This window comes from Mustela putorius, unplaced genomic scaffold, assembly GCF_011764305.1.
Source record: "Mustela putorius furo isolate JIRA1106 unplaced genomic scaffold, ASM1176430v1.1 tig00004039_pilon_pilon_pilon, whole genome shotgun sequence".
NCBI lineage: Eukaryota > Metazoa > Chordata > Mammalia > Carnivora > Mustelidae > Mustela > Mustela putorius.
Window position 1 is genome coordinate 1,741,066 of NW_025422174.1, and position 26,919 is coordinate 1,767,984.

Genomic DNA, 26,919 nt, shown 5'->3' on the forward strand with positions numbered 1-26,919 from the left:
CTGACCTCATGTCTTCACTTTCCGGATCGCCTCTAACTTCTGTGTGCTGAGCCAGTGTAAAGGGCCTCTTTTCAGTCCTGGCGCTGACTTGTCCTTTGGGCCCGTGGCAACCACTGGACTTTTTCTTGGCTCCCATGACATGACTGCCTTGGCTCAGTCTCCCTTGGTCTTTCTCATGGCTTCGGTTAGGACCTGTGTGTCCCAGAGAACGCAGCCTCACTCTCCTGCTGTTGGTATCGTCCTGTGTCCCGAAGACCTCAGGTCAAACACGTCTAAAACCAAATCCATCATCTTTGCCTCAGGTTAGTGACCCCCTCCCGCCCCGTGCCCTGGTTCTGTTCATGACTTGCTTCACAGACACTCAAGTGGTAAACCTGAGTCATCTTTAACTTCCTCTTCACTTTTAGTCCCTTCGTGTACACCTGTGGGTGCTCTTCTGACTTGTGTTCTGACCCAGCCTTTCTCTCCATTCTGTCCACTTTGGTCAGGCCACGTCTCTTGCTTTTGCACTCGTAGTGTCTTGACAGCTTCCAGGTTCTCCCCTAGCAGTTCATCGTGTGCGTTCCTACCCGAGCCACCTTGTGGAGCTCAGCTGGGAGCGTGCACTTTGACCTCAGATGATTCAGAGCAGAGGGCCCCCTTTGTTAGAGACCAAGTTTGTTTGTTTTATTGTTGTTTTGAGAGAGAAGTGGAGGAGAGGGAGGGAGGGGCGGAGGGAGGAGGAGAGAGAGAATCCTCAGCCCAGCGGGAAGATGGGCTTTGTGTCCTGGCCTGAGCTGAAGTCCGGAGTTGGATGCTTAACCTACTGAGCTGCCCAGACTCCCCGAAGACCAAGTTGTTATTACTGCACAATGATGGAGAGCACTTGGGCCTTGGATTTTTCAGTTTTACTTTTCGTCCTCTCAGTATGGATTGAAGATGATCCATTAAAAGCTTAAGGTGATTGATTTGGAATGTCGTTAGCCATAACAAGCCACCTGTCATCCCCAGAACACTGGGCACACTTCGCACTTCCCTTTGCTCAGGCTCTTCCGCCTGCTCTGCTCTCCTTTCCGGTTTTGCAGGTGAGACCTTCCTACCGTTTCAAGGTCACCCTAAATACCCTCTCTTTGAGGCCTTCCAGCTGGTAGTTTAACAGTTACCATCTTTTATTATGCTTAGGTTTTTTCTTTTGGCTTTTATTATTTTGATGTATTTGTTATTGCTGTATAGAAATGGTAAGACTACCTTCTAGTAAGTGTCAAACAGTTCAGAAGCTGGAAGAGCACAGTATGAGAAAGACTCCAAATCCTCTGGTCTCCGTTTGGTCCCACTCCAAGCCTGTGGGTCGGAGGATTAGTTCCTTGTCTTTAGGAGTCCCTATCAGGGTGAGTCTTAGGCCTCTGCATTTCCAGTGCCTCTTAAGCATTCTGCACGTAGTGAGGCAGTCAAAAGAGGGAGGGTTGAAAAAAAAATATCCGGGAAGGTCAAGGTGGGCCTTAGACCTTAGTCAATGACAATGGCAGTATTTGGAGAATGCGAATATAGTAAGCACTGTCTTACTATCAGAGCCTTATCAGAGCCAGCAAGCTCTGATAAGGGCATTTTTCTTCTGCGCAAGTAGACGGGATGGGGACAGGCAGGGGGAGTGAGGGTGGTGGTGGTGGTGGTGGTTTATGGGGCTGGGGCGCTGGACAGGCGGTCAGGGGAAGTTGCTACCAGAAATGCCGTGTCGATGTGTACTTAGGGGGAGGCTCCAGACAGGAATTGCGCTGGGAGAAGTACTGGGGCACAGTGGGGGTGGGGTGTGGCGAGGGAAGGGGTGGTGGAGACTGAGGAAACTCCCAGTGTAGAGAGAAGTAGGGGAGGAGCAGGAGGCTGATGGGAGAGGAAGGAGGCTGGGGTCAGAGAGGGAGCAGGAGGTCTGCGCGTTTCATCAGGACACTCGTTCTCGTTGAGGGGCCCTCGTGTGCGCTGCGCACGGTGCCTCGTTCAGTTTAACGGCGGCCCGGCCAGGGAGGTCCTATCTGCTCCCGTCGTACGTTTGGGAAGACGACACTGAGGGTCAGGGAGGGCAAGGTAAGTAACTTGACCAAAATTGCACAGCAGGTTGGTAGAGATGGGGTTCAGACTCACGGTTCTGACTACACAGCCCATGTTTTTTCCGTATGAGTAGGCTTCTCCTTCAGCCAGTGCACATTTATACAGGCATATTCACTTGAACTGTAGCCTAACTGGGTGTCCTGTCCCAGGAAGAATAGTACATCTAGTCCTCTAACCGTAAAACTTGTAAAACCGACTTCCTAACGGAAAGGGCAGGATGGTAGAAGTTTGCTGATAGCAGCAAAGCTAGGTATCTGCATATCCTCTAATGCGATAGGAATGGAATGATGGTTGCGGGCACGGTGGTAGCTGGACCCCATGACAGGACGTCAGCAGTGAGGAGGGTGGCTTGACTTTCCGCAGAGGAGTCCAGCGAAGCCCATTAGGTCTAGCAGGTGCAGTGGCTCAGGTACCTCACAGAGCCTGTGGCTGTTTTATACAGACGTCATCATGAAAAAGATCTCTGGTCTCAGACTCCCTGGGAAGGTAAAGGTATTTTATGAGCTGAAGGCAGCTGAGGGGAAAAAAATCATTGGTTTCTAAATTGGCTTGTAAGCAGACCTGGGAAGAGGTCTTTATTTATTTACAAAAGAGTAATAACTGGATAATTTTTACAAAAATGACATGTGCTTATTAAAAACAAAGTAGTATTAAAAGGTGCCAAGAATGTTGGCAGAAAAAGAAGTTACCCCAAATCCTACCAGCCTGAACTACAGTTAACCTTACATAAATATCCATGTGTTTTTGTATGTATGTATCTATCTGGATAAATGAGAAGGAGTCCTAAAATGCGTACTTTCATTTAATCTGGGATCATGTTCATTTTTAAGTGAAGGAAAAATCAATTTACTATTACTTGTATTTTTTAACAAAGTGTATACTTTTTGAAATACTTAAATACAGAAAGTTGCGAAAGGATGATTATGAGTCCCCAGTGGTGACATCTTTAATAGCTGTGTCCAGTGTCAAAACCAGGAAGTTGATGTTGGTCCATGTCAGTTACTGACTCTAGACCCCATGTAGTTTTCACCTACAGTCACTTGTATTATGATTCTGTGCAGTTCAGTCCATATGTTGATTCGTGTAACTACCACTTTAGTTAAAGTACAGAGCGATCCCATCAGCACAGAACTCCCTCAAGCCTAATGCTCTCTGTGTTCTAGCCCCGTACCCTCTCTCCTAGCATCCACTTGTTTCTCTGTGTATAGTTTTGGCATTTTAAGAATGGTGTATAACTGTAGTCAGTATGTAACCTTTTGAGATGGACTCTTTTCACTAAGCATAGTGCCTTTGAGGTCACTTGAATTTAATAGCAAAAAAAGAAAACAAGTGAAACGGAAAAAGGAATTGTCAAACTTCAAATGAATCTTTGCTTCAGTAATCATTAGCTCTTGATAAATCCCCGTAGGTTAAGGAAAAAGATTATGAAAGTTATTAAGAAGATGGAATCATTTTTATTTTATTTACTTATTTTTAAGTAAGCCCAGTGTGAGGCTTGAACTCATGACCCCAAGATCAAGACTTGTGTTTTCTACTGACTGAATCAGCCCAGTGCTCCAAGAAGATGGCATCATTTTTAATAAATATATTCCATGTTTTAGTTCTAGGCAGTATCAGTGAACTTAATAATAGGAAAAATAAGAACATTCCTTCTATTTCCCTCTTCTCATTCTTGGTTCTTATTTTACTTTGTCAGGGTCTTTAGAGCATTTATAGTATGTTCCATGACCATAACCAGTATTTAGTCATTGTTTTATATTTTATTTTATTTTATTAAAGATTTTATTTATTTACTTGACAGAGAGAGATCACAAGTAGGCAGTGAGGTGGACAGAGAGGGGGGAAGCAGACTCTCTCCTGAGCAGAGAACCTGATGCGGGGCTCGATCATAGGACCCTGGAATCATGACCTGAATTGAAGGCAGAGGCTGTAACCCACTGAGCCACCCAGGCACCCCTTCATTTTATATTTTAAAGGATTCAGTGTTCCCCATCGGTTCTTTTAACTGTGGTTCGTATCTGAAGTCTTTAATTCATCTTCCTGCTGGCTAGATTTTATTATCACTTATGTGACGAATCAGGAATGCCTGCTTTTATGCTTGAAGGACATCTTGGCTAGGTATAAAATTCTGGGTTTGCATTCTCTCTTGCAGATCCTTGGACATTGTTCTACCATTTGGGATTGGCCGTTTTGTTGACCCTTTTAATCTATTCAACATTGATTCGCTGATAATTTTGGGGGCAGATTTTATTTATTTATTTGTTTGTTTGTTTGTCAGAGAAAGGAGAGAGAGGGAGCACAAGCAGGGCGAATAGCAGTCAGAGGGAGAAATCGGCCTCCTGCCGAGCAGGGAGCCCACTGCAGGGCTCTATCCCAAAGGCAGATGCTTAACTGACTGTGCCACCAGTCATCCCTAATAATTTTTTTCAGAAGAGTTTATGGTTGCTATATTCCTTGAGTTATTTCATGTTTGAGTATGCCTATCTGTTGTTCTCCATAAATGGTAATCCTCAGGGTTCGTGTATTCTTTTCGTAAGCATTTTGTTGATATTTCTCCATTGTTTTCTGCCATTGAATGGTGTGTAGAAAAGCATTGTTGGGGTGCCTGGGCGGCTCAGTGGGTTAAGCGTCTGCCTTCTGCTCAGGTCATGATCTCAGGGTCCTGGGATTGAGTCCCACATCGGGCTCTCTGCTCCACGGGGAGCCTGCTTCTCCCTCTCTCTGCCTGCCTCTCTGCCTACTTGTGATTTCTGTCAAATAAATAAATAAAATGTTAAAAAAAAAAAAGAAAAGCATTGTTAGCCGAATTCATACAGTGCTGTCCCTTTACCCCAGTTAGAGATAGCTTGCCTTTTATATATGGTTGTTAGAAGAAATCTATGTTGCTGAAGTTCAGTAACTCAGTTAAGATATCTTTTAGTGTGGATTTTTTTTTAAAGATTTATTTATATTTTATTTTAAACTTTTTTTTTTTTAAAGATTTTATTTATTTACTTGACAGGGAGAGAGATCACAAGTAGGCAGAGAGGCAGGCAGAGGGAGGGGGAGAGCAGTCTTCCTGCTGAGCAGGGAGACTGATGTGGGGCTCGATCCCAGGACCCTGGGATCTTGACCTGACCTGAAGGTGGACGCTTTTACCATCTGAGCCACCCAGAGCACCAAAAGATTTATTTATATTTTAGAGAGTGTGAGCAGGGGCAGAGGGAGAGGGAGAGAATCTCAAGCAGACACCACACTGAGTGCGGAGCTTGACTTGGGGCTTAATCCCATGATCACGAGATTATGACCTGAAATCAAGAGTTGGATGCTCAACCGACTGAGTCACCTGGGCACCCCGAGTATGGATTCTTTTTTTGTCATTTTGCCCTAGAACTTGGTATGCCTGCCTTAAGGTAGTTAGCTAATTCCCTGATGTTGGCTTTTTTAGATTTCTAGTGTTTGCTGCTAATACTGTAGTAAACATGTTGAATATAACTTTATCTACTTTGTGAAATTGTAGGATAAATTTCTAGAAGAATTGTGGGACAAACAGTAAGTGTATTTAAAAATTGTGATAGATGGTGCTAGTCCTGTGAAAAGATAACCAGTTTCTGTTGTCATTGGTGCAGTCACTTCCTGTTTCCCTGCCTCCTGGCCGACCATTACAACTTCTTTTAACGTGAAGAGTGAAATGGCACGTCATGTGCAAGCCTTTCTTTACTTGTCAGTGAAGTGGGACGTCTTTTGATTTTTTATTGCCATATGTATTTTTCCCATGTCTGTTGACCACTCCTGGTCGTCTTATCTTTGTACGTTTTTCTTTTGGGTCAGCCAGCAATTTTTTTCTTTTAATGTAGTTTGGCTGAATTTTAGAATCCATAAAGTTATGTTTGGAATGGCTTGCACATTTGGTTGGTGAATGTTATGCTGATGATTTTATTCAGAATAAGAATACTAACATTTCCTGTATACTAAAATTTGGACTTGACCGATGTGTTTGTTTTAATGGTGGGACTGTATAACCTTATCATTTTCTAAACTTTTTTTTCTGATGATCCATGTGGTTAAGGCTTACTTTCTTCCCCACTTGGCTTTGTGTTTGTCATAACATCCCATAAAAACAGGTTTAATTGGGGGCGCCTGGGTGGCTCAGTGGGTTAAGCCACTGCCTTCGGCTCAGGTCATGATCTCAGGGTCCTGGGATTGAGTCCTGCATCGGGCTCTCTGCTCAGCAGGGAGCCTGCTTCCCTCTCTTTCTCTCTCTGCCTGCCTCTCCATCTACTTGTGATTTCTCTCTGTCAAATAAATAAATAAAATCTTTAAAAAAAAACAAAACAGGTTTAATTGTAGGAAGGCGATTCCATTGCCAGAAAGCTGCAGAGCTCACCTTGGTGAAGTGATTTTTTTGGTAATTGTTAACTGGGTTTATGAACCAGAATGTTATTTTAGAATGCTAAAGAATATATGAAGTAATTTCATAAGGGAGTTTATCAGTCATGCATAGTGTGTCTCGGATTTTATTTCCTCCTGAAACTCCCCTAATGGCAGAGAGTGCCTCCAGCTGGTTAAAGGAAGGCACCTGTCCTGGGATATAGGTCAGAGCATTTCTATAAATCTGACATTTCTTGAAACTCTTGGGTTGTACCTTAAACATTTATTGTTTAAAAATCATTATACTTTCTCTCTTTCGTCCCCCCTACCTGCCCTTTCCAATCTTCACAAGTGGATTAAGGACCCAGGCACACAGGTTATCTTTGAGGAACACCAGGTGGCCTTCATCTCATTTTACTGTGGGGGTGACTGGTCCATGTTTCCAGACACTTGTGGACAGACCTACTTGGCTGAGAAGTGCTGAAAATTCCCATCCTATTGGAATCTTAAAGGAGAGTTCTTTTTTTTTTTTGAAGATTTTATTTATTTATCTGACAGACAGATCACAAGTAGGCAGAGAGGCAGGCAGAGGAGGAAGCAGGCTCCCTGCTGGGCAGAGAGCCTAATGTAAGGCTCGATCCCAGGACCCTGGGATCATGACCTGAGCTGAAAGCAGAGGCTTGAACCCACTGAGCCACCCAGGTGCCTCATTAAAGGAGAGTTCTTATGAAGAGAAGACACTTGAAGGCTTTCAAAGACCTCGAAGAAATATCAGAAAAGATTTTGAGAAAAAGAATACCCCTTTATACCTTGATAACGAACAGCTCGGAAGTGAAAGGGCTTTGAGTGGACCACTTTTATCCGCACGGACTCCTGGACATTTACCCCTTGTGGTTTTGATGATTGCCAGTCACCTCCAAAGCCTTTGATAAATCATTTGTTATTTTAAAAAGGTATTTCTTGCAGTGTCTAGAACAAGTCACTTGGCTAGTGAATGGGTCCAGCTGACCTCCTAGCTCAGTGCAACCTGGGTTTTTTTTTTTATCATTCTGGGTTGTGACTTGGGAGTTACAAGAGTCTTCATTACTTTATCGACGGTAATCCTCCAGAGAAATTCAACTATTGGAGCTGATGATACAGATGAAAAGATGAGGAAGTCGAAGTTCTAGTGAGGAAGTAGAAGTCCTGGATAAGTTCCAGAGTAGGAGGTTAAGTGCGGGGTCTTGGATTCACCATGCCTCGGAGCAGAAGGAAAGGAAAGCAGTTCTGATCCTGGAGGAGTGCCGCGCTGCTGCCCGCGCCGCTGGGCACGGCGGGAGCGGTGAAAAGACTTTTTAACTTGTGAGGTTCCTGGGTGGCTCACTCAGTAGAGCGTCGGAGCCTTGGTTTTGGCTCAGGTCATGATCTTGTGGTTGTGGGATCAAGCCTTGCATTGGGCTCTGCGCTCCGGTGTCGTCTGCTTCGTGTTCGTTCTCCCTCTGTCCCTCCCCACTCCCGGGCACACTCCTCTCAAGGAGTCCCTTAAAAAAAGAAAAAGGAAAGACTTGTGGTACGAAGTCTGTGCGTGGATGTGTGTGTGTGTGTGTGTGTGTGTGTGTAAGATTTTGTTTATTAGAGAAAGAGCAGGAACAGTAGGGGAGAGGGAATTGTAGGAGAGGGAGAAGCAGACTCCCCACTGAGTAGGCAGCCCAGTGTGGGGCTGGATCCCAGGACTCTGAGATCATGACCTGAGCTGGAGACAGACACTTATCCCACTGAGCCACCCAGGCATCCTTATGGTGTGATTTCTAACTTGGTAATTTTTTTTACCAAAATGGAAAGTTAGGAGGTGGAGGAAGCACCTGTCGGTGAATTTGAGGGCTTTCTTGTAATAGCATTGCAAAATAATTGGGAAGAAATCTGCTCTACAGTTAATGTGAGGATGGAAAGGGTGAAGATAAGTTCTAGAATTTTTTAACTTCTGGAATTTTGAAACTCTGGATGAGGAGGTACATGTCAGCAGATGATTACTGTGCTAGGGGATACGTGCAGAAATAGAGCCTTGTAAGGGTACAACTATATTAAAAAAAAAAAAAAAAGCCTGACCGAATTAGAGCGCTGTATCAAGGAAGGCTTCCCAAAGGAGTTGGCCCCTGGGTTGGGTTTCAGAGCAGAAATAGGGAAGTCATGAGGCACAGAATTTGGGGCTTGAGGTGGAGAAGCAGAAGGGCCACTTTAGGGCAGGTGGAGCCACAGATGTCCATGGAAGAATGGTCAGTTCTTGAAGACGAAAGCTGTGAAATGCTGCAGCGCGAGCTGTCTACCAGGCAGCCCCGATGATTTCTGTGAAGGCATCCATTCCAGAAAAGGCTTTTATTTAACTCATGACAAAAGGAGCCCTGTGCTTTTATCCAGCCCAGGAAATTATTCGTCTATATTCCACATTCTGTTTTGAGAGAAAGAGTAGTGATCTTCCCAGGATTTATTTATTTAAACATCTTATTTTGAAGTACTTTGAGACCTGCAGAGGACTTGCACGAATAGCACAGGGGCTCCTGCACCCTCTTCTCCCGTGGGGATTTAGTTTTTAGAAAAGTAGTCAAGCCTTCCGAGACTTGTGACCAGTGAGTTAGCTGAGTTTCTGTGGCTACTTCGTTCTCGTACCGTTTGGTGACTGAAGTAGGTGCTGACGCTGTCACGGTCTTCTCTGCCACCTCTTGGTTTTGCATAGTTATTTTTTCCCCTTCTAGGAAAAAGTGTTTTGAACTCTGTAGGTTGTTGTTAAAAGTACAAAACAGGCAGGGGCTCACTGTCCTCTGATTTAACTTCTTGCATTTTGTTTCCTTCTAGTCTTTTTTCCTGTTTACTTTTTAAACATGGCTGAGATCACACTGTAAATGCACTTTTTTCCATGTAACATTATAGTATAAGTGGTTTTCCAGATCATCAAATACTTCATAAATATTTACAGTGGCTGTGTAATATTGCATTGCATGGATTCTTGGGCAGTTGGGTTGTTCCATTTTTTTTGCCATTGTAAATAATAATGTGATTAATGTTTTCGCAAAGAGCTTTTTCTGTATTTCAGAAAATTGCCTTAGGCTAGATTCCCAGAAGGACCCAAGGGTATGAACATTTTTTAATAAACCTTTTATTTTAAAATAGTTTTAGATTTAGTATGAACATTTTTAAGGTACGTCGTCAGATATTTTCTGGAAAGTTTATACCCGTTTATCCTTGCCGCCAGCTGTAGATAATACACCCCTCAACACTCTTTAGTCTTAAGAAAATTGTTGCAAACTTAATAGGTTAAAAAAAAATGGCTTCATTGTTCCATAATATCTTTTTGGGGGCGGGGTAGGAAGAGTTATCACCAACTTCGATTTTATTTTTGTCTTTTTTTTGCTATCTGTGTCCTCCCTGTGTCCTCTCTTTGTAGGATTTATAGGTCACCCTTGCAGGCTTATTTTATGTTTACTTAACTATTTACTTAAGCATCCTTTATACTTAACTTTAATGTATTAGAAATTTGGTGCCTTAACATATTTTTTCCCCCACAGTGAAGGGTTTTTTTGTGTGTGTATGGTAAAATAAACGTGAAATTTACCATTTTCAAATGTACAGTAGAGAGTGTCCGTTCACAGGGGTGCGCCTGCGTCCTCATTCCTGGCTTGGCACACATTCGAGGCGTGGCCATCTGTACCCCGGGTGGGAGCAGTACCGGAGCTGTCTTCTGGGTGCTTTCTTCCCCTTCTCACTCTTTCCTTCCCACAGGAAGGATGTAGCTCCTGATTTATTCATGAGGGTTGCACTGGGAAGAGCCCAACACCCCTGGCTGGTGTCTCCCGGTGTGAGGTCTCTGTGTCCGAACACCGCCTAGCTCTGGCCGTGGACTTCTCTCCCCTGCTTATCTTCAAAAGAAGCGGTCGCCTGCCGTGTCCTGCCTTCCTATTGTTGCTAGGCCTGACTGGGCAGTTCAGGATGGGAAGGAGGAGGCATTGCAGCTTGGCCTGTCGTGAAGAGGACATTGGACTTTGATCTGCACTTGGTTGCCTGTGACTATGTAGCGCTGGCTAGAACCTGGAAGGGAGAAAGGAAGTGGCGATGCTCCTTCAAAACCCAGCAGTCTGAAATGGCCTGCCGTTTTTTGCCAAAATGAAAGAAATGTTATTTTAACTGGTATGTAAAATGCCAGTGCTCTCTGGGAATAATTCCGCATGAAGGTGGCGTGGGTTTTTACAAACTTGCCCTTAAACAGTGGCAGGTAGTAAGAGCAGCTGAGGGGAAACCCTTCATGTATGAGCTGTAGCGTTGATTGGGGCTTGAGATCGGCAGCATGCATGTATTGTGCTCTGTCAGCTTCATGTTCATTCATTCCCCGATTTCATGCTCTGCAAGGTGGCGCCAGCTCACTCAGCATCCTCACAGCCCTAGAACGCTGTGTCCTCCTCTAAGGGGTAGAGGAGCTGCTGCTGGGAGAGAGGGCTGGGGTGGCCGTGCTCAGGGCTGTCACTTCACCAACAATAGCTGGTCGACTTTGGGCAGGATACTCTCTCTGTGCTTCGTTTTCCTTCTCTGAAAACGAGGTTGGACTTGCTGTTCTCTGGGGTTTGGGTTTCTCTCAAGATTCCGTGGTTCTGTTTTAGGATTTCTTGATAGCATGCCTTACGTTAACGTGCTCAGTATCTCTTGCGTTTAATTGACTAGGCGTGCAGATATAAATATTTATCCTCCTGGGAGAAGTACCTGGGAAAACGCAGCAGATGGAATTGTGAAGAGAGAGCCCGTTTGGGGCTCTGTTACTCAGTTATGTTAGACAGTTTCTTGCACAATAACTATTATCATTTGCTTTTTTGGCTGTGTAATTAAAGCCTTCCACTGTAATCTAAATAAATAAGCATGTAACTTACATGTATTTGAGCTCCTAGTGGGATATGCTTGTTGCCCAGCCAGCAGGTGCAAAATCTTTAATGCCTAGGCTATGTCCTGTCCTCTTTAGAAAACAGCGTGTGATAGTAAACCCGGCACCGGAGAGAGCCGTCAGTCTCCTCTTGCCTGTTCTTGGTCTGTGTTTCTCACTTTCCCTTTCCTCTTTACCCAGGCAGCTTGGAGCAGTGCAGAGCAAAGTCGGAGGTACCAATCGAACAGAAGTTTTAAAAAACTTCTTATTTTTTATTTTTACTTTTTTATTAACATGTACTGTATTATTTGTCTCAGGAGTACAGGTCTGTGATTCATCAGTCCTAATGCAATTCACAGTGCTCAGCATAGCACAGACCCTCCCCAGTGTCCGTCAGCCGCCACCCTGTCCCTCCTACCCCGACCCTCCAGCAACCCTCAGTTTGTTTCCTGAGATTAAGAGTCTCTTATGGTTTGTCTCCCTTCTCTGGTTTGTCTTGTTTCTTTTTTCCCCTCCCTTCCCCAATGATCCTCTGCTTTCTTTCTCAGATTCCTCATATCGGTGAGATCATATGATTGTCTTTCTCTGATTGAGTTTTTTGCTTAGTGTAATACCCTCTACTTCTATCCACATTGTTGCAGATGGCAAGATTTCTTTCTTTTTTTTGATGGCTACATTTAAAAAAGCTTTTTATTTGGAAATAATTTCAAGCTGACAGAGATTGCAAGGAATGAGTGGTACCGAGAACACTCTCATGCCTTGACTCCACTGTTGCTAACATTTTGCCCTGTTTGCCCTATTACTTATGCCTTTTCTATGTATGTATATATGCACATACATATATATATGTATGCACGTATAGTGTTTTTTTTCTGAACTGTTGGAGAGGAAGTCACCTCTGTCCTGGCCATTGACCCTGTGTAGTGTATTTTCTCACAGGGATGTTCTCTTACAGAGCCACAGTGCAGTTATCAACATCGGTTAATGTAACATTGATTCAGGAGTTTGATCTTATCTACTGCCCATATCCAGTGTTGTCCTTTGGGCCAGTTCTGTCCTTCATAGCGTGTTTTCCCCTTAAGCACAGGATCTAGTCTTAGAATATAGCATTTACTTGTCATGATGTTGTAATCTTCTTTAGATTTGTTCTAAATTTTTGAAACCAGTGCTCCTGTCCAGCGGTAGCTAATTGGTTCCTAATTGTTTTTATGTATTGTCCCATACAGTACATGGATAGGTTTTCCCAGCATCAAACATACTGTCCTCCGTGTACAAGATGTTTCCTCTAATTAGTCGGGGTGGGGGGCAGAAAAAGTTGATTCAATTTGATCACCACTTCTGGCCCAGATGCCTGGCAGTTATCCTGTTTCTACCTCCTAGTCCCCAGAAGCAGACCCCTTTTATTCATGGAAGAGTCTGACCCAAACCCAAGAAATACTTGGAGGTATTTTTTTTGCCATTGGTCAGCTTGATGCAGAAAAACTCCTTTTAATGGTTAGTATTCTGTTCAGATGTGGCTGAAGTCCGTGTTTTAATCAGATATTGATCTGCTCATCATGCATTAGTATCTGTGTGATGATACTGCACAAAGTTATATCCATGGTTACTCCTAAAGGGCACATATTTTCAGGGTTACGCTGTAGGCAAGACAGTACGCAGCCCTTGTGAGGCAAATGCATAACTTCAGTAGTTCGTTCCAGACATCCGTTCACAGACTCATGGTAAGTGCATCGCCCCAGACTTGCTTTCCTAGAACATGGAGTGTCTCCCTTTCTTTCCTGCAGTAGAAAACATTTTTTTCCTGTAACTCCTGTACATAATTTGTGGAGTTAATTACTTCCCTGTACATCTGGAGCCCTAGATGACCCCTCTGTTTAGCCTTGCCTCTACTTCTCTATCACAGACTGACTAAGGGACAGCTGGACAACGGGCGTGGCTTGACAGAGCTTTGTGTGAGCAAGGCACTCGGCTCACCGGGTTTCACAGCCTGCCCTTCTGAGCGCTGGACTTCCAAGGTCTAATTGGTTTCGACACTCTTTTTAGAGAGGTTAAGTGAGATTTCTACTTAATCATGATTTGTGGTTTCTTTCTTTCTTTCTTTTTAAAGGTTAGTATCTGCCCTTTCAGACACACAGAGCAGAGACAGGAAAGTGGGAAGAGACCGGTGAATGTTGCCCTCCTGGCTGGGGCTTCCTCTCCAGGCTTTCCTGTCTTCTTAGCATTCTGAGCCGGTGACATCAGAGGGGCCAGACAGATGTCACACTGATGCCTGTCATGCCGTCTTTTAAGCTTTGTATTTCATCTCCTGTTCGTAGGCAGGCCTGAGGGCCGGAGGGTCTTCTTTGCTCATCTGTTTTCTTTGCCGTGAAGAGAGTAGGGGAGAAAGAGTGGAGAGTTTGAATACCCACGATGATCCTGTTAGGTTCCCAGAAGTTTATATGAGATCGAATGTCTCTGCCAATGGCATCTGTCGTGACACATCAGGCATGCCTCGCGCACTTGGCAGCCTTGCTCAGCGGCTAGTACAGAATCGCTTTTCTCAGATACCTTCTCTATACACAGGCAGGTGGAGTAGTAACATGGTTCTGGATATGCCACGGGAATGTTCAATGGGGCTCTGGGATGCTAGTCCTCATTTTTTTAGGTTTGGTGTCAAGGAGGCTGTGAACCTAAATATAGGAGGCTCATCTGATTCGCCTCTAGGATATGTGAGATGTGGCTCATGGAAAAGGTGCCAAAAAACTTGATAAAAGCTTCTTTGAAAAAGAGTCATTTTTTTCCCCAGCATCGATTTTGTAAAAAGGTTATGCTTTATTTATTACTTTTTACTTCTTTAAAGTTGGCTCCATGCCCAGCATAGAGCCCAGCAATGTGAGGCTTGAACACAGGACCCTGAGATCAAGACCTGAGCAGAAGTCAAGAGTCAGATGCTTAACTGACTGGGCCCCCCAGGCGCCCCAAAGGTTATGCTTTAGAAAGGGTGTTATAGAGGCAATTAGATAAAACACAACAGATTTAAGCCAGGATTTGAGAAACCTGTCACATAGGCGCCGTAAGGGACCATTCATCCACCTTCAGTCTCAGTGTTTTTTAAGATACATTGTTAGCAGTCTCTGGGTTTTTTTTTTTTGTTTTTTGTTTTTTGTTTTTTGTTTTTTTGTTTTTAATGTTTATTGAGTGCTTGTGAGCAAAGGTCACTGTGTCAGAGGCCCTAAAGGGGGAAATTTAAATAGTCACATGAATCTTAAATCTGGAGGGATCACCAGTGTTCCTGAGAAACTGAAAGTGATACTGTCTTCTTGTTCCTTTTTCTCTCCTGAATTCGGTCTAAAATGTCTGAGCAGCAGTCCATGCTGAATGTGGTAGAAAGTGCAGATGTGTTAGGCAGTGTCTTTTTCCAGGCACTTCATGTTCTGGTTAAGGAGAGAGGCCCAGTACTGATGAAGTGTTAACTTACAGATGGGGCTTTGGGCCCTTTCTTTATTCCTGGCACTGTGTTCACCGTGTGCTTTATACAGTTTACTTAATCCCTAGAATGATCCCATGTGTTGGGTTCTGTTATCCCCAGTTGGGCACAAAAGGAAAGAAAGGGGAAAACCCTGACAGATTAAATAACGAGGCCGAGGTTGAGGTGCGTTTGGAAAACCCAAACCGAGGAGTCCAAGCCCAGAGCCTGTGCTATCCCGTCAGGGCATGTGGAACTGACCGGAGAACAGGGCCACGGGCAAAACTGCAGTACTGGTTACATGACAAAGACTCAGGGTGCAAAGAAGGAAGCCGTGCTGTAAACTTCTGTTCTGTGACAACTTTTCATGATGGTAGAGCTGTGAATCGCAGACCCAGCAGCAAATGTAGGGCGGAATCGACATTTGCTTAGGAGACCGTGAGTGTTCAGACTGGGGTGATGGCTGCTTGCGGTGAGCGATGGAGAATCAGGCGGGCTTTCCTTCTCCATTCATCCTGGGAAGCTTCTTTGCATTGTTTAGAACACAAGATCCGTTATCTCCTCTGCAAAGCTCTCCTTCTGTCCCTCAGACAGAGTTAATTCCCTTTGGGCTCCTGAATCTAGCCATACCTCTGTCCCTGCTAGATGATGGAAACCATTGTATTCTCCTTTTTTGTATAGGCTCTCCCCGTCTCTCCGCAGGCTTCCTCCAGTTCCTTGAAGTCCGGGGTGGTCTTACTTACCCTTATATCTCTGGGGCTTAACGCAGAGTCAGTCAGTGAGCACTGAGCTGATTTGTCGAATGAATGGCCGTCCAGATTCAAAGGCTCTTTAAAGCTAGATTTACAATAGTTGGGGACAAAGAATCAGTGTTGAGAAGAATTTATCTGGTGTGAAGCACAGATTGGATTGGAATCGGGGAAGCTGACATCAAGGCGACCGAGCTGAGAGAAGTTACGGTAGCCTTGACAGGCGGGGATTAGGGCCTGGGAGAAGTTGTGGTGAGGGAAAAGGTGCAAATCTAAAAGACCGCGGAAAGCAGGAACCAGCCAGCCGGATGACCGTAGTTGCAGGCACAGCTGAGAGGGAAGAGTCCAAAAAGATGTCAGATTACGGGATCTTCCCCTTTCAGGTTTTCCTTACGATTTGTTGGCCGATGGCTGGTGTTGGTTGACTTCGTTGCTCCTTAATAAATGAGTCTATAGGAGATCCGTCTCTGAGCTGCTGAACTGGGAGCACTGGTAGAAAAGGAGCAGATGCTGGGACGCCCGGGTGGCTCCGTTGGTGAAGCGGCTGCCTTCGGCTCAGGTCAGGATCCCAGCGCCCTGGGATCGAGTCCCGCATCAGGCTCCTTGCTCGGCAGGGAGCCTGCTTCTCCCTCTGCCTCTGCCTGCCTCTCTGCCTGCTTGTGCTCGCTCTCTCTCCCTCTCTCTCTCTGACAAATTAAAAAAAAAAAAAATTTAGAAGGAGCAGATTTTAACTGCTCAGATTTTAACTTCCCAGATTTTAACTCTTTCTGGAGCAAAAAACTTTGGTTTATTTGAGATATTCACATAGCTCTCTGAGAGTATCTTCTGACCCAGGTTTATTTTCGATTCCTGCCCCAGGGTTTTACTTCGCATGAAGATGTTCTGTATTACTTTCTAGAAGCTTTATTATTTTATCTCTCACATTTTATACCTGTAATCCAACTGGAATTTTTTTCATGTGAATATGCCTTACTTGGTTTTAATTTGATCTTCTCTTTCCTTTATTCTTCAAGATCGGGATCTCCCGTCCCAAGCACAAGCTGGGAAGCATTCGGGCGTATCTGAACCCTGAATGTGCTTCATAAATTAGTGCAGTGCTTGAATAGTCTTTGGGAATTGGAACCTTCACTTCCTACCACATCATGGCACTTGGTTTTTGTTTTATGTTTTAGTCCTTTATTGCTAGGAAGGGTAATCTGCTGGAATATTACCACTTCCTTACTTGCTTTTAATTCTTAAACCCAAGCAATCTTGATTTTGACTTCGTCATCTGTTAGAAACATCTGGCAAAGGTTCCAGTAGCTTTCTTGCCAGTTGGGGTGACTTTTCCAATATCCTTTGGCCATTTGCTGGTCTTGAGCCTATCTTTTATGTTTTACCATCTCTGTTCTAATTGTATGACGTTGGCAAGGCTTCTTCAGCCTTCTTTTTGTCTCTTGTAAACTTACATAGTTTAATTTTTGAAATCCAGTTGGAAAAGCCTCACTAGATATGTTTGGATAAAGCCTGTAAAGCCCGAGGACATGAATCTCCAGTTTCAAAGTAGGCCTGACCACTTTTCTCGCTCTCTCTCTTTTTTTGTTTTTGTGTTTTGGTCTGTATTCATTTTCATTTCATTTAAGACCAAATACAAATGATAGTAGCCATAACTGAATTAGATAGTTCTTCAGAGTTTACATAGCAGCTTTACACGGGTCACTGTGAGGTAGGTATTAGTACTTCCAGAATAGGGGTGATTGAAAATGCGAGCAGCCTACTGTTTGTTCTTGTTGGGAAATACCTGGTGATACTGCTGGGTTAGGTTTTATAGTTTCTGTTTCCATGTGACCATCGTTTGGTGGAGGGCATCATAGTCTGATCCTTCTGGATGTTTAAATCTTTTCTGCTTTTCTGCTGGAATGCTTCTCGGGTTTGAGCTGGGGAGGGCTGGATGGGACTGGGAATGGAGTTAGAATTGCATTTTTTGGAGAGATTGTCCCGAATTTGCCCCAGTAGCATTTAATACATGGCTAGGAATTGGCGAGTTCACAAACTTCTGCCTCAAGAACCAGTACAAAATAGACCTTGATGGTTGAGTGCTTGAATGTGGTGAGCTCAGGTGTTTACTAGGCTCAGCTATGAAATGTTTCAGTACAAGAAAAAGTTGTGGAGCAGGTGGGATTTGGAAATGTCTTGAGTTTTCAGGCACCCATTTTGGCTCCAGAAGACCAACTGATTTATTTTAACTAAATAACTGACTTAAGTTCAACAGATATCTCTTAATTTATGTTAATTTTAATTTTAATTTTCTGCCAGTAAGTTGCTTGTGAGTTTTTCCTTTGATTCTTTCAGATCTTTCCAGAAACTTTTTTTAAAATAGCAAATCCTTTTTTCAAATGAAATTGGCATCCTAAGTCGATTTATGAAACAGACCAAGGCACTTTTTTACTTACAGCAGTTCAGTTTAGGAATTTGAGTTTTCAGCATTTACTGAGGAAAGCTGAGACAGTGAGGATGTTTTGATCAACACAAAAACTTGAAAAAGGTGAAAAAGATTTCAGGCTTCTTTTAGCCTGACCCATCAGTTATTTCACCACTTGAAAAAAATGTGTAGGTTTGTTTTTTTTTTTTTTCCAAGAAGGCTCCAGGCCCAACATGGGACTTGAGCTCACGGCCCTGAGATCAAGAAGTCACGCGCTATACCGGCTGAACCAGCCAGGTGCCCCAAAATGTGTAATTCAGATTAACCTGCGATCCAAGGATATTATTCAGTTGAGGTGATACATTGGTTTAAAAAAAGAGTAAGGTTCGAGGGCTGATCTTTTTTTTTTTTTTTTTTTAAGATTTTATTTATTTATTTGACAGATCACAAGTAGGCAGAGAGGCAGGCAGAGAGAGAGGAGGAAGCAGGCTCCCCGCTGAGCAGAGACCCGGATGCTGGGCTCGATCCCAGGACCCTGAGATCATGACCTGAGCTGAAGGCAGAGGCTTTAACCCACTGAGCCACCCAGGTTCAAGGGCTAATCTTGACCATAAATACAAAATTCAGCTAACCTCGAAGAGCTAAAACTTACAGTAATTCATCACTCAGCATGTCATTGCGAGTTGTCATGGCACAGCCGTTTGTATGTGACCGCAGCATGGGAGGGACAGCCATGCCCGGAACTGTTTGAATGTGGTCCCCTTGTGTTCTGTGGTGTGCGTGCTCTGCCCGTTGGTGTCTGGGCTGGTGCAAGCCTGACCCCGCCTCTGTAATTAGGACCCGTCCTAAGAGCCGATTTACCCACAGAGGTGGCTCAGTTCCTCGGTGTCTTCCAAAGTCGGTTACCAAGTGGAGGCCTCCGGTAATATTATGGTTTGATACATACATCTGAGTGTGGACATGTTTTAAAATACAGTTTTCATAGTCTGTTCTCACTGCGGGGGGGTGGGGGGTGGGGGCGCTCAATGGAGAGGCTGCGGAGAAGGGAGGAGGGAAGCTGGGGAGACTGGAACTCAGAGATCAGAAATCAGAACTGCGCTGGGCTCTGATCATTTCTGGGTAGGTAATGCCAGTGAGAATTCAGAAATGGTCTGGGAGCGCTCACCTTTCCGCGGATGGGTGAGTGGAGTGTTGACTCCAACTCTGCTGCAGAGGACGTCACCCACGCGAGTGGCAGCAGAGTAAGTGGGTTGGGGGCTCCCCATGGAGGAGGGAGCGGCTGGGCGTCGCGGTCGAGCGCCCCTCCTCTCCTCCGCCCGACCCGCTCTGCTGAGAGTCTGGCTGGTTGGGACACGCTCATTCTGAGTTCCCGCTCAGCTTGCCTCTTAGCTGTCCTACCCTTAGTCTCTGGTGGCTGCTCATTTGAAATTGAGACTTGTCAGAACACGTGACCCCGTAAGTGCCTTCAGAACCCCCAGCAGCTTGACTGCAGTTCTTCTCAGTCCAAATATGGCCAGTTACTTAGCTGTGGGGTAAATGCATCATCGACAGGCAGTCTCTAGGGAGCCCTAACCTTCTCCCCTAGTCTCTTCACTCCTTCTGTTCGGTCCGGGCTGGGGGCTGTTAATTTGCTTTTAACATATTTCTGGAACGATATTTTGAGTTATTTGTTCCCTTTTTCCTTAGCATAAATAATTGAAAATCGATTGTACAGTAGCATGAATTTATAGGGTATACTCGAAATTTGGGATTTGAGCCAGCTGGGAAATGCCCTTCAGTTTTTCTGAATCCCATGCATTTGAAGAATGTTGAGCCCAAGACATTTGAGGAAGTAAATTTACGAATGTGACTTGGAGGAGATGCAGTTACTGATCTTTTTCTTTTCTTTCAAATTCCTTTGTTAGGCATCTGAAGAAGCCTCCCTCAGGGCATTGGAAAGTCTGATGACAGAATTTTTCCACGATTGTACAACCAATGAAAGAAAACGTGAGATAGGTAAGTGAGGTGTTGAGTGGACGAGTCACTGGAGAGGAAAAGGCCCTGGTGAGGAGGAAGGAGTTTGCGGCCTGCACGGGTCAAGACTGCTCGTTTCCCTGGGACTCTTGCTCTCATCTTGCTGGTCGGTGGCATCTGCAAATCTAGCGGTGCAAGGGCTGGGGTCCCCGGGCCCACACTCATCCAGAGTGTTGGCTTTCCTTCCCTTTGGCCAAGTGTGGAAAACCCCGCCCACTGCTTTGTTCTTAATTTCAGCAATGTTGAACTTCTATAAAAGAAGCCTGCGACTGTTAGTTAAAAAAACAAACAAACATACAACCTCATGAAAGTGTTAAAATGACATGACTTCGGTGTATGGAAGTCTCATCCAGACCTTACCTAGTGCCCACAGACCCTTTAACTGGTATTTCCTCTGGGGGCTTCTTGCATCTTCTTCCTGATCTCTGCCATTGTCTCTTCCATTCTGCAGGTTTTGATGAAGAAAGGCTTCAAACAGCACAGAGATGTAGATATAGTTATTTTAGGTTTTCTGGGAACCTCAGGGCTTTGTAGAATTTCCTTTTGAATTTCATATTCATTTATGTGAACGATATTCATGAAAGCATACTGTAAACTACAGTGTGTATCAAGAGTCCGATCTCTGCCTCGGAGACGTGTTGCACTGCATTCCTGGAGCAATCTTTATTGTCCCCTCTGAGTCCACACTTAACCCCCGAACTTCAAAACAAGCGATGTTTCTTCTCTAGGCCATCCTAAAGGCTTTTCCCCTCGGATGTCTGACTGCTCTGTATGGACCTCATGTTCATTGCCTCTGGAGAGGGCTTTTTCTGTCTCTAGGACTCTTTGGTCCAGAGTTTGACTGGAGTCTGGGTTTCCAGGTGGCCAGACCTTGTCCTGTAATCCATTTTCTCTTGCATTCTTCAGACACATCAGCTCCTGGTAGCTGTAAATTTCTTACTCTCTCTTTTTTTTTAACTTTTAAACTTGGTCATCTCGTTTAGGCCTGTCGTATGCATGCCTGTCTTTTCTCAGGGAGTATACTGTAGAGAAATAGAATATTTGTAAACAGAGGGATGCTGACGGAAGCCGAACCCAATAGATAATCAGGCATTTGGCCTCGAATATCCACTTGGCTTGCTTTCCTAGACTCTCTCAGTACTCAGTTGGGCTGACCCTACTGCCTCCAGAGTGATCTGTCTTCTCGCTAGTTTTATGCTACCAGAGTACCTTATACTTACAGTAAAAATACCACTGGTGATTTTTACCAAAGCAGGGGAAGGATCTGCCCCTTACATCAGTCTGCTATATCCCAACACTAATATCTTTGAAGTCCTCTTTTTAGCTTATTGAGATCCTTTTGGTTTTTCTCTTAATTTTTTGGTTGGCAAAGCAGCTATTGCTCACTTTCAGTGTTCATGAGTTAAAAGTGGAACCTCTGAACTAAAATCGTATTCTAATCTGATTTAAAATAGTATTAAATAACCAGATACTACAGATGTCTAATTTAAATACAGGCTAACAGGGATCCCTGGATGCTTGGCTCTCTATGGTGGGTGTGCGTCAGTTCAGTTCTCTTTGTATCTAGTCTTTGGGGCTTGGTCTGAGTGTGTGGGCTGGAACCACTGGCTGCTTTTTTGGTATCTTGGGTAAACTGAAGGCTTTCGTGGTGAGGTGGGAGAAAGGGGCTCTGCCCACCCTCCACCGAAGGCACGTTGTTAGTGCTCTAGAGATACACTGTTGCAGGGAAACTCGGGGGACAGGCCGGTCGTTTTCACAGTGGAGGAAGCCGGAGCCTCCAAGAGGAGCAGTGATGACCTGGAATGAGACTCCGTAGACGAGCGGCAGTCTCTAGCCCAGAGTTCCTCCTTCCTGGTCAGAGTCCCTCTCTGCTTCGGCTCCTGCTCTGGGAGTCTTACGGACTTTCACTTAGCTGGAAGAGTAGGCCATCGGCTTTCTTGTGTGGGATTTTCAGTGGGGCTGTAGAGTGCTAGCAGAGCAGTGATTTTAGGATTTTAGGCTGCTGTACTTCCTGCTTTTCCAGGCGCTTCCTAGAATCTGTTGGGGTTGTTGACGGGTTTTTTTGTTTGTTTGTTTTGTTTTTGCTAAGATTTTATTTATTTGACAGACAGAGATCACAAGTAGGCAGAGAGGCAAGGCAGAGAGAGAGGAGGAAACTGGCTCCCTGGGGGAGCCTGATATGGGGCTTGATGCCAGGACTCTGGGATCATGACCTGAGCCGAGGGCAGAGGCTTTAACCCACTGAGCCATCCAGGCGCCCCAGGGTTGTTGAGGTTTATCTTTTTACTCTTTTATAAAGCTTTTTTTTTTTTTTTCTAATTTTTAAATTAATTACTTTTTTATCCTCTTAAACTTATGCTTATTTTGATTTTTAAAATTTTTACCCCTTTTGTGTTGTATTCCATGACCAGAGCAGCAGGTCAAGGTGACTGAGCGGTAGTGGGTCCAGAGACGTGGTGACAGACTCTTAGTGCTTGCTATCTTGGGGTTCTGGCTGATCCTACCAGCCGTCTAAGGAGGAGGAAATCATTTCTAACTGATTGGATGTGCACTGGGCTGCTCCTGGCAGCTTCCAAGCCCATGATTGCTGCTGTGACTTACAGACTGTTTTTGGTGTGGTATTTTAAAATAAAACCAAATGAAGACCAAATAAAGAGAGTTATCCATCTTTAATTCTCTTGCATTTTTCCCTGCCCTATACTAAGAAGGTTATCCTTAGTATCTTCTTGTCCTGCCTCCCTAGCCATCATTTTGTGTTTGTGCGAACAGTGTGAGTCCTAAAGAAATATATATAGCTGGTACTCCAAGGGAAACAGGTTAATAATTAGCCATCACTCATAAGGTGAAATGATTTTTTTTTGAAGTGGCATTTTATAACTGACCATACTTAGGTTAAGTAAGAACTTTTTTTTTTTTGAGGAGGTAGGGGCAGAGGGTGAGGGAGAGACAGAACCTGAAACAGGCTCCACTCCGAGCGCAGAGCCTGACATGGAGTTCCATCTCCCAACCCTGAGATCGTGACCTGAGCCAAAATCAAGAGCTGGATGCTTAACTGTCTGAGCCACCCAGGCGCCCCAGGTTAAGTAAGAACTTTAACAGTGAAAGTTTCTCTGCCTAAATAAGTGCCCATAGGGTATTAGACTGGAGATGGCCAAACACACTATCCACGCTCGTGGTCATGTTAGAGTCAGAAAAATGTATAGTCTGTCCTTCCTACCACGAATACATGGCTGGATTTTTCTAGTGGTTTTGGTGTCAGTCACATGGTATGGAGAAATACGTGTTTAAAAACTAATGAGTCGGGTGCCTGGGTGGCTCAGTGGGTTAAAGCCTCTGCCTTTGGCTCAGGTCATGATCTCAGGGTCCTGGGATCGAGCCCCACATCGGGCTCTCTGCTCAGCGGGGAGCCTGCTTCCTCCTCTCTCTCTGCCTGCCTCTCTGCCTACTTGTGATCTCTGTCTGTCAAATAAATAAATAAGATCTTAAAAAAAAAACCCTGATGAGACAGCTTAGCCTTGTATTGATTTCATGTCCCTCATAGCCTTCTTTTGTTGCTATTTAACTTTTCTAGAGGAGCTTCTCGATAACTTTGCCCAGCAATTAGGAGCCTGGAGACTCTGCCTGTATTTCCTCTCCAGCACCAGGAATGACTATGTCATGATGTATAGTTTAACGGTGTTTGAGGTAAGTTGTCAAACGACTTTCTGCTGTTTGGAAAAGTATTTTGTGGTCGCAGTGCCAGGTTGTTGACATTGGACTTTAGATTCGGTGTGCAGATGGCTGGGAAAGAATGGTAGCTCAGCTCAGGGGCTTCCTCCCACTCACGGCCTCTGTCAGGATATCTCCTGTCCTGGGGCACCTTTCCATCTTCCAACCCAGAAAGGTGAGACAGCGCTCGGTTGGTGGGTAGGTTGTTTGTGTTAACACGCAACCTTTCCTTCCGTGTTGTTGTTTAAAAGAGAAAGATAATGAAAGAAAAACACTTTGGGAGGAGAGATGGTACCCATAATACCGTTATCCCAACCACAAACATTTTCACTTATTTCAACTGTCTTCCAGTTTTTGTCTTTCTGTGCACATTTTTTTTAAAGATTTTATTTATTTATTTGATAGACGGAGACCACAAGTAGGCAGAGAGGCAGAGAGAGAGGGGGAGGTAGGCTCCCTGCTGAGCAAAGAGCCCGATGTGGGGCTCGATCCCAGGACCCTGAGATCATGACCTGAGCTGAAGACAGAGACTTTAACCCACTGAGCCACCCAGGTGCCCCTCTGTGCGCATTTTTAAAAACCTAGTTGTAATCATATTGCTTATGCCACTAAGTGCTTATACCATTATTGACCAAGCCATTCTCCTATTTTGAATATTAGACTTGTTTTTGTCATTTTTGGTGGCCATTAGAGACAATGTGTAATAGAAAGTTTTGCATGTGGAGCTCTTTGTTTCTGTGAACTTATTTAGCACATCTTTCCATTCCAGGAATGAGACTGTTGTATTACAGGGTTTAAATGTTCCTGGTACTCTTATTGCCAATTTGCCCTAAACCTTTGTTTAAAAGCAGGGGTTTTGTTTGAGATGATGTAGCTAACCAGTGGATGAAAACGAGCTACTTTTGTGTAGAGATGGTTAACTTCAAAGATGTGTATTTGTGTTTCAGAATCTGATCAATAAAATGTGGCTTGGGGTCCCATCTCAAGATAAGATGGAAATCCGCAGCTGCCTGCCCAAACTCCTTTTGGCCCACCACAAAACCTTACCTTACTTTATCCGGAACAAGCTCTGCAAAGTTATTGTTGACATTGGCCGTCAAGATTGGCCCATGTTCTACCATGACTTTTTTACAAACATTTTACAGGTAAGGATATACCTCATCTCATAAACTGTTTGATTGTAGAAGTGGTTATTTCCTTCTCTTAAAGATGAGTTTTAAGATCAGCATTTTGGAACCATAGTAGAGAGTTCATTGTAGGATACATGAACTCATTCGCTTAACTCTGCATTCTTGAGACATGTTGTACCTTCGTGCAGTGGCAAAAGAGCGGGGAGAACCCAATCCCTTTGTTAACTTCTTGTGAGATTTTATTCAGCAAAATTTGAAAACCTGTTAGGTACTGCTCCAGGTGTGGGGGTACAGGGGTGAGCAATAGTTTTAATTTGGTGGGGTGACTAGCTGTGCAAACAGTAATTATCCAGCACCGTGGCTAATTACGGCGTGGAGGTGTGTGTGGAGTGCAGTGACGGCCGAGCGTTCAGCTTTAGGAACTGACGTGTTTTCAGCGTCGTTGGGGGAGGTGTGAGGCGCTGGGGTGCTGGAATCCGTGGCCAGGTTGATGGGCCGGCGCCCGGCCAGGAAGGGCCTTGCTTTTGCAGGGGACTTCAGTTTGTAAGTCATAGTCCTTCGTTGGGAGCGCATGAAAGGTGTGTAGAGGGGAGAACACACAGCCACATTTTTGTGCTGGAAAGACCGCTCTGGAACAGTAGGGGTCTCGACTGCAGAGGGGCGAGGCTAGAGTCCTGAGTGTGAGTGAGACAGGGAGGACCTGGCCCTGAGGCCTTCCTGGGCGGTGGAGATGGGGCACTTAGGAGACCCAGTCAAGAGGCTTTGGTCAGTGCGGGGCGGTAGGGGTGAGGGCAGGGAAGTTCCTGGCTCAGGTCGCCGGTCTTCCAGGCCAGGGGTGAAGGGAGAGGAAATGGAGTTGGGTAGAAGGCGGTGAGTTAAGTTTGGCCGAAAACGCATTAATGGTTTGTGTGTTCTTCTGTGGATATCTAGTGAGACTTTGAGAACTGTGGATCTGGGGCTCAGGAAAGAGGTCTGGCCACAGGTCAGGATTTGGAAGTCATCAGAGTAAGGGCAGGACCTGAAAGCCAGGCAGAAAGATGCTGTTGTTCAGTTGTTCATTTGAATCCTGACTGAAGTTGGAAGCAGTTTCATGTTACTGAGATAGTTGTGAGTATGCAGGAAATGGGTATTATGTACAGTTGATAGGAATAAAATTCTCTGAAAATCAGTGTCTCAGTGACTATAGATCGGTTCAGGACATTTTCTAACATTCTGACTGCTCTCTCTGCAAGGCATCTGAATGATGGGGCAGCAAGAAAAATACAGTACCCTTATTCCTTCTCTCAGATTGCCTCAAAGTGGCACAAAAATTCTTCATTCAAAAAAATTTTGGGGGGGTTGTGTATAGTGATGCGTTTATTTGGAGATTTTTTGGGTCGCTACTGCAAAGGAGATTGATTCATTGATTCAGTAAGGTATTTGTTGAATACCAGCCTTGTGCTAGATATCTGGTGGGGATAAAGTAATGAAACAAAAACAGTGTCCCTGCCTTCGTGGAACTTAACCCAGTGGGCAGACATCCATAAACAATAAGTGAGCTTATAGGTAGTTATAAGTAAGACAAAGAAAATTAAATCCAGAGTAAGGAGAAAGAGAGAAAGGTGTCATGTAGCTGGGATGCTGATAGAAAGCGTTTCTGAGGAGCAGCCATTTGAGCAGAAACCTAGGTGGAAGCGATGGAGTGAGCCATGTGGGTATCTAGGGGAACAGCATTTGCGGCAGACGGAATAGCAGTTGCAAAGACCCTGAGGAATGGCAAGGAGGCTAGCGAAGCTGGACTGGTAGGACTTAAGGGGGGGGCTTGCTCTGATACACTTCCCTTTACTCCAGGATGAGCACCATTGTGGTGACTCTCCATCACCCTCCTAGAGTGGGAGTGCGTTCCTAGGTGGGCTAGTGGCATGTCCCCTGAGAAGAAGCAGTGGAATGTGAGCCGGAGATGCCTGGTCCTAGCAGCAGCAGGTGGGGAGGAGCTGTGTGTCCACCCACCTGGGGTCACTTCCTTGGATGGAGAATAGACATTTTGTCTGCCCTGGAAGTATAATTACTGGTAACAAATGACAGTTTGGAAGAGCATATTTAGGTGAAGTGCTCGTGGAGTTTAGAAGGGCTAGTGTCTTCCTCTGTTCACCACCTCCCACCTTCATGCTTACCTCACGCGG

At 44.7% G+C, this 26,919-nt stretch overlaps 1 protein-coding gene across 4 annotated transcripts in view; it reads left to right on the forward strand.

Moving 5' to 3' along the window:
• XPO6 (exportin 6) overlaps window positions 1-26,919 on the forward strand; it is a 98,033-nt gene that overhangs the window by 8,557 nt on the left and 62,557 nt on the right. For all 4 annotated transcript variants that reach the window (XM_045072504.1, XM_045072502.1, XM_045072503.1 and 1 more), the window contains 3 exons: window positions 19,811-19,901; window positions 23,491-23,603; window positions 24,575-24,772. In XM_045072504.1, coding sequence (XP_044928439.1) covers window positions 19,811-19,901; window positions 23,491-23,603; window positions 24,575-24,772 — 402 coding nt within the window. Of the gene's footprint in view, window positions 1-19,810; window positions 19,902-23,490; window positions 23,604-24,574; window positions 24,773-26,919 lie in introns of those variants that run through there.